The sequence below is a fragment of the Brachycentrus maculatus genome, unplaced genomic scaffold (genome assembly GCF_059751285.1).
Source record: "Brachycentrus maculatus isolate JH-2025_06_01 unplaced genomic scaffold, ASM5975128v1 h1tg000303l, whole genome shotgun sequence".
Lineage (NCBI taxonomy): Eukaryota > Metazoa > Arthropoda > Insecta > Trichoptera > Brachycentridae > Brachycentrus > Brachycentrus maculatus.
The window spans coordinates 875499-887624 of record NW_028281053.1 but is presented as its reverse complement, the minus strand read 5'-3'; the positions used below and the strand labels follow the sequence as shown (position 1 = coordinate 887624).

At 34.4% G+C, this 12126-nt stretch overlaps 1 protein-coding gene and 1 long non-coding RNA gene across 3 annotated transcripts; both read right to left on the bottom strand.

The window, feature by feature from the left end:
- Positions 1 to 18: 18 nt before the first annotated feature.
- Positions 19 to 11062, bottom strand: LOC148304810 (protein lifeguard 4-like). 2 transcript variants are annotated; one of them, XM_088267715.1, is made up of 6 exons: positions 9998 to 11062; positions 8926 to 9703; positions 8008 to 8171; positions 6544 to 6649; positions 4806 to 4957; positions 19 to 1014 (listed from the first exon to the last, which is right to left on the bottom strand). In XM_088267715.1, exons 2-6 carry the CDS (start codon positions 8992 to 8994, stop codon positions 762 to 764), a joined length of 744 nt encoding a protein of 247 aa, XP_088123841.1. In that variant the 5' UTR covers positions 8995 to 9703; positions 9998 to 11062; the 3' UTR covers positions 19 to 761. The 2 variants fall into 2 exon arrangements, with proteins under 2 accessions (XP_088123841.1, XP_088123840.1); XM_088267714.1 differs by having other exon boundaries at positions 8926 to 9051; positions 10950 to 11062.
- LOC148304811 (uncharacterized) lies at positions 1630 to 3355 on the bottom strand. Its single transcript, XR_015838298.1, has 3 exons — positions 3199 to 3355; positions 2358 to 2695; positions 1630 to 2200 (listed from the first exon to the last, which is right to left on the bottom strand). It is a non-coding gene; the product is annotated as an uncharacterized LOC148304811 (long non-coding RNA).
- Positions 11063 to 12126: the final 1064 nt, after the last annotated feature.

Below are 12126 nucleotides of genomic sequence, written 5' to 3'. Positions count from 1 at the left end.
ATAATTTATTACATGTCCTTTTTTAATTTTGTTGTATTCTTCTTTTACTAAATGTTTTTTATTTATTTATATGGTTAAGACTGATTTTTCTCAATTTTTGGCGATAAATGCCAATGTGTCAGTCTAGGATACTTTTTTTTTCTTTCATGTTAATTTTACGTAGCAACATATGAAGATTATTTAGCTTTTTTTTCTAAATTTGACAGTTTTTGTATGCCAAGTCGATAGCCAAAGTTTCGAAAAACATTCTATTCACCCATCATCTTACAACAACAAAAAAACAGGGCTACTACATTTCTTTTTTTGTCCGTATGTGCTTCCACAAATCAAATGTGATACATATCAAACAACCAATCAATCTAGATGATTGTATGACACCATATATGGAGGTCTGACACCATTATAAACGATATTAAGTAATCAGGAATTCTAGCTTGTAAAATTGTTACATTTTGGTGCGATTTAATGATTTCATATTGGTTTAACATAGGATTGGTCACGTTCTGTCCCAACTTTAATTAAGATTTTGATAGAATACAGTTAACAGAACAGATTTGCATTTAAAGGATTCTTTGTGAGACATTGGAAATGTAACTTTTTGGTGAGGATCTCCACATATGTATTCATGAGGAGGAAAATTGGAGCCATGCATGAATTTTAAATACATTTTCCCATCATGAAAAAAGAGAATCTCCGTGGGTATTTTTATGTATTTTTTTTTAAACTCTTGTGCGGATGAAAGAATAATTAGGTAAAGTAGTCTAGTTCTTGTTGACAGCCTGCAGTATCCTGAGGATATAGATGAACAGGTTGATGATGTCCATATACAGGTTGATGGTGGCCAGAATGTACTCCTCGGGAGAGAGGTTCTTCATCATCATCTGCGTGTCGTATATGATGAAGAGACTGAAGACCAGAGCTCCCCCGATGGAAATGAGCAGCTCGAAGGTGTTGTTCTGGAAGAACATTCCGATGAACGAGCCAATGATCAGCACAAACAGGGCGGCGAAAAGGCTAGAAAAAAACCATTGAATTAGAAATAAAACAAATTAGGTATTAATAAATCATCATAGTCTCAATATTAAATTCATAGAAATATCAGTGCCAATTTTTTTCTTCAAACAAGTGCTTTGATTCAGATGCTTTTGATATTATATTGTGATTATTTTTATCCGCCTCCGTAGTGTAATGGTCAGCATGCTCGGCTACCGTTCTGGAGGTCCCAGGTTCGATTACCAGGGGGGTTTAATAAATATAAGTGATTTTTTCACTCTAATATTTATTCAATATTACACTGGACTGGTACCTGAAGTGGAGGGCTGATCACCTTTCCTTCATGTGTAAACGATCGAGATAACACTGCGTTTATATGAAGCAGTGCCCTATGCACCATTGGGGTGCGGTAAGGGATTTATTATTATTATTATTATTTTGATAATTTTTGAGACTGCATTCCATGATCTAAATTAATCTGGTAACCATTTACAAACACCATTGTTTATCTGCAACGTGGTCCAAAAGAGACCAGAATTATCTATAAAAATGATGAACTGCGTTCAAATATCAGATTTCATAAAGTAACATACGTGTGGGTTCGATAATATGTGTGTATTAATGAACATACAGTGGTGCCTCACACAACGAACTTAATTCGTTCCAGGAGCAAGTTCGTTATGCGAAAAGTTCGTTATGTGAAACGCGTTTTCCCATAACAATACATGTTAAAAAAAAAAATTCGTTCTGTAGCATAAAATATGGTAAGATGACATAAAAAAAAGATAAATTTTTTGTTATTATTTTTATTTAGATACATCTAAAAACATAATGAAAAAAACACACTTTTTTAATTTTAAGAAATAATCGAATCTTGCACATCTTCATCCATTTTCCGCTTTTTGGCCGATGGTGCAGTGAAAAACCTGTCCAAAGTCGTTTGTTTCGCGAAAAGCGAAGTTCGTTGTGTGAAGCGAAGTTCGTTGTATGAATCGTGAAATGAACGAAAAGGAAGTTCGTTGTGTGCAGCGTTCGCTGTGCGAGGCGTTCGTTATGCGAGGCACCACTGTATTTGTCAATTGTGAAATCAGATTAGAGCGATGGCATTTTCGATTTTTTCATCAACCCCGACCATAATTATACTTAGCCGCCCTGCCATCAGTATACTAATCACAAGTAAACGCTTGTCTACCCAGTGATTGAATAGCTGTAAAATAATACATAATAAGTTTACCATCAATATGCTTATGCGATTCATACAGGTTTCTGTCTCAAACGATAAAATATTTTTTGAGCAAATGAATTTCTCATTTAAAATCTAGTCTACTAGCGATTGAATAGCTGTAAAATTATAATAAGTTTACCATATTGATGCTTATGCGATTGATACAAGTTTCCGTCTCAAACGATATAATTTTTGCTATTTTTTTAATAATATTCATCATCCGCAATGTCCACATTATGCGCAATCAAAACTCGGAGGATATATATAGTAGCTGTGAGCATATCCAACACACAGGTGAGTACAGCGTGCTCATACTGTTCTTCCGCTACCCCCGTGGCTAACATGTGCATGTCATAGACAGAGAATATGGCAAATATTATGGCCCCGCAGTAGGACACTATGGTCTCAAATGCAGTGTCTTCTGCTAGTGAGTATATCACTCCCGCAAGAGCTGTTATAGCAACTCCAGAGCTAATTCTGAAAGCAAATTCTGATTTATACTGCCAAAGTTAAAATGAACATCTTAATTAAGTACTTTATCACTTCATCGAGAAGTGATAATATTCAAATTCAAAAATAGTTAATATGAGTAGTCTTGCAAAACACGTTATGTTAAAAAAAATATTAGTATTTTAGCCAATGAACGCAAATTAAAAATATTAATGTCCATATTTAAGATAATCTGCCAAAACTCGTTAAGTTTGGACTAAAATGGAATAGAAAAATCAATACTCTTGTAAAACTCACTATGCCAATTGACAGTTCACCTTCTAAAATCTCTCAAAAAAAACTTATATCGGTAGAAGGTTAAAAAAATAAATTAAAAGGAATAACCCTCAAATCTTCCACCGATTGCCACCATTGGCTAAAAAAAAATTTTTTTAACAAAACGTGGTTTGCAAGTGGACTACTCATATTTTGAATTTTCATATATTGTTCTCACTTCATTTCATTTACAAGAAGAAAGAAAAAATACCCACAAATTTAAGGGAAACTGACAATTTTCAGATGGTACTTTACGAGATTTAGACATTTTGTTTTTAAGTTTCTTTTAAAATTACTACTTAAAATTTCACATTTTCCATTCCAAATATATTTCAGACCAACATCGTTCTGTTATGACAGCTTTAATATTGTGAATTCGGTAAAACAATTTTAAATTAAGAACAATATCATTATTCAGGTACTCCTAAGTTCTTACTTAATGAGTGGGGTCTTAGTAAAAAAAAAAAGTTCTTACTTATTGCCATATTAATAATAATAAAAACGACATACTTTAAAATAACTTGACAGCCATAAAAGCTTTATTGTACTGGAGGCCCCGGGTTTAATTCTCTGAACTAACACCTGAATCGCAGGAGTGATCATCTTACTTTCATATGATTCATGATCAAATTCGTATTAATCTAATACAAGGCCTTATGTACCATCAGGTCCGGATAAGATCAGAAGACGAAGTGATCAGCTTATCCTGCATGTAGATAAGTGCTATAAAGGGACTGCAGATAGTAATGAGATACTCCATTGAAAGGAAACAATTGTGAAGTTATACACCTTTGCTGTATCTGGGGTTTCACAACAAAGAAGAGAATTTTCAAAATACAAATAATACAGAATAGAGCTATAAGAAATATATTTCGTCTACTGTACACCACTCACGTAAAAGACATTTGTTTAAGCACAAAAATAATACCTTTTGACATTCTCCCAACAATTGAGATTACAAATATATACAATGCTTCTAATGATTTTTAAAATGACTCACAGCCACACCAAACTGATTTTCGACAGAGAAATCATCATTATAATACACAAGGACATAATAAAATACATATGGAGCAGATAAACACAACTGAGTTTTGAGTAAGGTCCATGCAAAATATTGCCTTTACCCAAATTAACCAGCTGCCTGATAAATCGTAGTCGTACAGGAAAAAGTGACCAACTAACAAAACGTAAAATGTTCAGGAGGGCCATTTAAGTCACTTTTGCTTGGAAAGAAAATAAACATCAATGCAGTTAGTCATTTTTAACAAGTCAATATATTATACATACTTCCAAGTTAAATCCTATGGATTTTTTTCAGGGCAATATTAAGCTAGTACAATATCAAATAGTCAACGATCACATTTTTGTAAAAAAAAGCACTTGGTCACGTTCTCCTGTATGACTATGATATATAAAATAGAACCCAGTCAGGGATCCAAAATGAATGAACTGAAAAAACACTTTATGGGAAGATATTTGTGTTAGTGATTAGTTATATTTTATTATTTGATTCTTTTAAACATGCTTCTTACCTTACGTTTTTTTATATGCCTATTTACTGTACCTTTTAATACTATATTTTACATTTTGCCCCGTGATTTCCGAGACTTATTAGTATTTAATTGTACTTTTTGATTCTGGTTTAATTATATTGAAAAAAATAACCATAAATTAAAAATATTGAGCATTAGGACTTTATTTCCTTGGCGCCATAGCAGAGGCACTCTAGTAACATGGCAAAACCAGGCATGCCACTTCTATGGCGGCATTCGAGCGCTAAGGGTTAATAATAAAAAGTTACTAGGTGGAAGAAACTCACAAGGAGTGCATGGATGAGAAGTCCCTCTTGGTGTTGAAGGTGAAGAGAGTGATCCCCATCACCACGGCCAGGGTGAGGAACAGGGCCTGGATCACCACGGCCTGGTTGTAGAATGAGACGAGCACCCCGACTGTGTAAGCCTGCACGATTGTCTGGAGAAAAAAAACCATTTGAAAATGACCATTTTCTGTAAATGTCTTTGCACTGTTCCGTGTCTGTCTGCAGTGCTGATCGGGGTTGTGGGCGTCTGTGTACCGGCCAACGTCGAGTCGGAATCGGATCTAGCCGACTAATTGAACTAAACACTAATCCCTTTCACTGCCTACACTGGGGTTTGAGAAAATTTGGTGATGGACTTACAATCTTGTATTTATTTAGATTGGCAGTGACAGGTATATTGAAAGCTTTTAAATGTAAATTCACAGTAAAATTGGGATAGAATTTTATATTACATATTTCACATTTTCAATAAATTTCGCAACTTAGTTAAAAAAAAAAAGAAAAATTGCTTAGCAAGAGCAGATCTGTCAGGAAGCCTAGATGCTTCTGTATCAGATCTGGGCATGCGGTGGGACAGCTTTCAATGGAGAAAAAAAATTAAGGAAAGCAATCATTCATTTTCAACATAATGTAATTCACAACATTTCGAGTGTGTCCAGATACTACACTAATCTGGATTAACTCCAATTGGGCGTTTGTCCACTACACGGGATTTCAGCATCCGGAAGTCCAGTTTTGAAAAATGAAAACGACTATGACAGTTTAGCGTGATCGAATTTACGCGCAACGTGTTCACGCACCGATCAAGAGCAGCGATCCGAAGAAATATAGACAAAAGCACAAGCCGATCTAAGCCAATCGTCGTTTTGAAACGCTAACTGACGTGCCAGATGGAGAAATTACACTGAATTCTAGGTAGTGGACAAGCGCCCATTAGGATTTATTTTCATTAATTGATTCGGCAGTCACTTTGTGGTAAAATCTATGCATTTTTAATTAATGTTTTACTTGGTAAATACTATTTCTTAAAATCTACTGTGACACATGTTTCGATGCATTCCGCATCATTTTTTCCGCATCATACGGTGTTGGAAAATGATGCGGAATGCATCGAAACACGTGTCACAGTAGATTTTAAGAAATAGTGGTTCATATTTACCAAGTAAAATATAAATTAAAAATAGGATTTATGTGTTACATTATTTTTTGAAAAGTTTCCCTAATCCTATCATAGATGTCTCTAGTGAAGTTCTAGTGGAGTCAAGCACTGTTTTCCGAGTTTATAAGCGAGTGTTTTTGCCTAGAATTTTCACTCACAATTTACGTGAAATTATAGTAACTTTAAACATAGTAAGAGTAAATCCACTCACGAGTAGGCATAGGCTATAAAACTTAAAATGTTGAAGCCTAAGTAGGGTCATGATAAGCAGTGTTGCATAAGCCGTAGCTAGATTTCAGAGTCACTTGGACGTTAAATAAAAAAAATAAAAATAAAAATAATGTGGTTGTCAACCATGGGTAGAATTCGTGAATGTAAATTAATTGAATCACTTAAACCAGCCTATGACGGTCGTAAGCCTTGTAAATGCCCAGACTTCCATATTCTTCTTCATCTATGTTGAGATGTCAAAAAAAATAACTCTGCCATTTTTATTTGACAAGCCCGTATTAACTCACACATCCTGGAATTATGGAGTATGCATAATTCTTTAACAATTTAATCAAAAGTGATCCTTACGAATGCTGCGAGAAGGATGAAGTTGGCCGGACTGTCTCGACGCTTCACAAAGAGCGCTATCAGTATCACAATGCTCATGATGAAGGCCACCATCACCATCCAATCACTGAAACAAAGCAACAACAACAATATTATGTTGTAGTTTAATCATAAAAATAGATATCATACAATTTTCATTTCTTTAGAGAAGCTGGTTCCCTATTTCTCTTGCATTCTCACAGTTTTGGGAATTCAAATGGTATGAGGAACAAGATGGACCTGAAATGAGCAGTCCACTTGCAAACCACGTTATGTTTAAAATTAAGTTTTTTTAGCCAATGGCCCAATCGGTACAAAATTAAAAATACATATTAACGCCCATATTTAACATTATCTTACTAACTTGTTAAGTTAGGAATAAAGTGTTTTTTATTTTCGAACCTTATCCGCACCCCAATGGTGCGTAGGGCACTGCATCGTATAAACGCAGTGTTATCTTGATCGTTAACACACGATGGAAAGGTGATCAGCCCTCCGCTTCAGGTACCAGTCCAGGGTAATATTGAATAAATATTGGCATGAAAAAATCACTTGTTTATTTGACCTCGCTGCGAATAAAACTCGGGATCTTCATTACAGCAACCGAGCGAGCTGACCATTACACTACGGAGGCGGACAAAATGGAATATAATAATCAATACTCCTGCATGCATGTAGACTGAATGCAGTCGAAATGCGATCTCTCAGAAGAATGTGCGACAAAACGATGTATGATAGATGTACGAATAGTGAAATAAGGAAGGAATGCAAAGCTGAGATAAGCATTATCAATAAAATTAAGAAACGTGTGTTGAGATGGTTTGGACATGTAGAACGAATGAGTGAGGAAAGAACGGTAAAACAAATTTATGAGGCGAATGTTAGCGGGAAAAGAAGCAGAGGAAGACCGAGAAAAACACGGCACGATCAGGTATGCCAAATACTTGAAAGTGGTCAGGTTAGGAGTCGTAACAATCGGCGGGTATGTATGAGGAGATGCATGAACGTGGAAGAGGCGAAGAATGTTTGCAAGGACAGAGTGGTGTGGCGCTCTATTCTCTCTGCCTACCCCTGAGGGGAAGCGGCGTGATGGTTAGTTATTTAGTTAGTTAATACTCCTGCAAAACTCGCTATGCCAATCGACAGTTCACTCATGTTTTGTACAACATTAAGAGTTATCCTATGTAACCGCCCTACACATACGGACGTACGTGAAATGCGCGGTTTTTCTTTACCATTCCGCGCTAACCCGTATGACCTACGCACGTGAAAGATATCTGTTCCAAAAATATTTAATGCGTACCAGATACACTGACAAATTTTCGTCAGGTTTCATACCTGACAATATTTTGTGACAACAAACGTCGTGATTTTTTTTGCTTGTTTATAAAAAATATATCTGAAAATAACCGGAAGGTAGGGTGGTTAATTAATAATGGTTCTTACTTTTGATGAATAAAGAGCTTGATGGGTTCGACCGCCATGAAAGTGGCTCCAACCACAACAGTTGTCAGCAGCTGAATGGTGAGAAGGGAGTAGACCTTCCTTATAAAACCGAGTCTTATCTCCACCGTTGCATTTAGAACATTATTCCTATATGCAAAGTCATCCTAAAAACAATATAAAAAGATTAAGGGATATTTTATTTGCAGTTATTATTTTTGTGAATATAATTATTACAAATAGCTAACATTAACTTTGCTAACAATTCAAGCATTTCATATATTTTATTTTGATTTTACATATTACCGCTTAATTTAAAAATATTATCAATTGTCTCAGATTCACTTTAATAATAAAATAACAACATGACATTTTCAAAAATTAAACAGCAGTGAATAACTCTCATAATTAAAGAAACTTATCCGTATATAATTTCTTAAAATAATTTACTTTATAGATTTTTTAACACATTTCGGACGGGTGTTTTTTAGGCCTGCGGACCGCTGGCGATGGGATTCAATAATTGTGTACATATATTTTAGACTTTAACAAAGAGATTGGTACATAATATTCATATAAAAACATGTAATAATTCCTTATTTTTTTGACTTAGTTTTGAAATTAGGCCAGCGCAGAAGGTAAAAATACCCTTCCCGTTCATAAGCATCAATCCACCGAACGAAACGTAGAAATACGTTTCCCGTCCTTAGTGTGTTAATACATAATAAAACAGGAATTCCTAAAGGCAATTTCATTTTCTCAAGCTCAATATATTTTAAAAAATATTTTAAGCATGCATACCTGCAAAATTTATAAAAATTGTTTTTTTCAAATTTATAGTTTTTTTTCCTATATGCAAAATAAAAATTCAAAATTTTGTTTCATTTAATGGTATGAGTTTAATGATGTAAGAACACTCACCTCAATACTAGATTTCCCTCCTTGCTCACAATCTTCTTCCAAAAGAAGGAATGGAGTCGACGACCCCATTTTAATAAGGTTTTTTTGTATATATTTATCCCAAAATATATTCTAAATACAGCGTTCCTGGAAAATCAATAAAATGAAAAGGTTCATAAGTATTTTTGTATAATAAAATTAAAGAATGTTATACAGCAGTAGACTAAATGTACATATGTATGTATATATTATGGTGAAGACTGACCAGAGGATTTCGTCATAACGTAACGTCGTAACATCGCTCGCGGCGAGCATGTTACGTTACAGCATTGCTGACTGAATGTGATCAGTGCTTGTTTAGAACACTGCTCGCTTGTGGGGCCTTGTACTCAGTGTTGCCATATGCCAAACCAAAAAATCTGAATTACAGCCTAGAAATCCGTATTAAATTTGTATAGAAACAATAAATTAAAATCTGTATGAATCTTTGCATTTGTAGTTAAAATGTCGGACGACGAAGACGTGATTCTTGGTTCTGTGATTTTAATAAATAACAGCCTACTCCAGATGAAGAAAAAAAAGATTCACCGCAGTTTGGGGAATTTCCCACAGATTGGCAACCCTGGTACTGACCTAAAATTGAATCTGACTTTGGATGGAGCATTCAGAACGAGTGGCGAGCAGCTCGGCTTCTGACTATACGAATGCTCTCATCGTAACATGTTACGTTACGACGAAATGGCTCCGGTCAGTCCCTACCATTAGAAAAACATCCTAAGACATTTTGCTGCGCAGCACACTTGAATATAATAGATTTATATTATCCACTGACACTTCGTGATGGAATTGCATTTTTAATTTATTATTAGATTAAAACCAATATTTTTAGCTTTTCCACTTTTTTATTTGACCAGCGACCGGGTTTCGTCGTTACCGACATCATCAGACTGGTCAATCTGATGATGTCGGTAACGATGATGTCGGTAACGACGAAACCCGGTCTGATGATGTCGGTAACGACGAAACCCGGTCGCTGGTCAAATAAAAAAGTGGAAAAGCTAAAAATATTGGTTTTAATCTAATAATAAATTACACTTGAATACGTTATTTTAGTGAAAATTTTTTGGATTCATAATTTCATGGAGTATCAATCAAAATTTGTATGAAAGCTTTAAAATAACAATGAAAAAGTTCATGTTAGTGTGGTTTAAACCATACTGGTCCAATGTCGAATCTCATTCGACATCGATTTTTTGCTCTTAGGTCCCATGTCGGATGTTATTTGACATTTTTTTCATCATTAGTATTATTTATTTAAATTCCAAGCTTACATTTTTGTCACTCGTATGTATTACAACAGTATGTGAAGCAGAAGACTAAAGATGATTTCCAATTGGAATGTAACTGTCTACCCAGATTTTTTTTTGATTTTGGGGGACCGGAAAGGGTTAAGAGTTATAATATTGAACAAGGGCAGGAGATAGCGGCATCATGCAATTTGACAGGTGAGTAGTCTCGTAAATTAGGATGAACTTTACGTACATACAGACCATTAAACAAAACATATTGTTTCTTACCTATGAGCCCGATCGATTGTTCAAGATAATTTCAATCAAAATTTTACATGCAGAAATATATTATTACATTAGGTATAAAGTATTACAATTCGACAAATCAACAATATTATAAAAATACGTTAGATTCATTATGTAAATACTGGGGAAAACGTCATTGGGAAATCAATGACAAATATGCAAAAATTACAAGGTTGACCTAAATGTCAGATTCGCTAAAAAAATCGTTTCGATGTAGATTCGATTCATTGTGCAATTTTTAGATTAATTTCATATTTAAAACGTGTTAAAATAATTCGATTGTGAAGTTATTATTATGTATGAGAAGAAAAACTATTTTAAAGATTAAAAATAAACAATACATGTTTACCCACAATGCCCGCCATTTTAATAAAATTTATGTTTTATAATACATCAATGTGAACGTTTTACTGTACATATAAATATATATTATAAAACTGATAATAATACCTTTTTAAGGTGTTGAGGAAAATTAAAATATCACTCGATTATCGAAAACCTGGTCAACTTGATCAGGATCACAAACGTCAAGATAAATGACAAAATGACATAAAATTTCGACTAAGGAAAATATCTATGCATTCAATGGATTGATTCACCATAGATCTACTGTGGATCTACTTTATCTGGGTAGGTAGAATCAAGGAGTTGTCTATTGCCTTCGAGACGTCAATTTTTTTTTTAATTACCTAACTGTCCAAGAGACTTTGAAATCTAGCTACGGCTTATGCAACACCGCTTATCATGACCCTACTCAGGCTTCAACTTTTTAAGTTTTATAGCCTATGCCTACTCGTGAGTGGATTTACTCTTTATGTTACTATAATTTCATGTAATTCACGAGAGAAAATTCTAGGCATAAAAAAACACTCGCTTCTAGACGTCAAATTACAAGATTCATTTAAGTTGCACCATATGAGAGTTAACTTCCTAATTTTTAAATTGCAGTTTTTAACTTATTTTTTATCAATTTCATGGGCAAAAAGAGCTGGAAGTATATTAAAAATATAACACATTTATAGTCTTGCTATATTTCTAAAATGTTCGACCGGGACACCGGAATGTACAAATACCCCAGCATACAGTGCACTGAAATAAATGACAAATTAACTGTTTTTATTAATCCTTCACAGTTAATTACTTTTAGACTTAATTTGTCATTTATTATCAAATCAGGACGTTAAGTAGGCCGGCCGAGACACCGGGATTTTGTCTGAAAACCGGGACTGTTCCGGTCAAACCAAAACGCCTGGCAAGCCTACGGATTAGTAAGGTAGTGTAGATATCTAATTGTTACTTATGAACATATATTTCCCAAGGAAAATGTTTCAGATTCGAAATTTTTGTGCGTATGGGTTTGGAATTTTTGATTTGGAATTCAATTGCAGGCAGAATACATAACCCTGTGGGTTCCGTTACTTTAAAAAGTCTGGGTAATAGAACCACCCCTGAGTGTGATGATATTAAAACATTATAAGGAAATGCAATTACATTAAATACGCGAAAAGGATTGTTCTTTATTTCCATCATTAGGATGACCCCCACCCCTTACATCTCGCCATTGTAGTTTGAAAAAAATAATAACATTTGTGTACGACGAAAAAATATTTTATGAATACATTAAAAA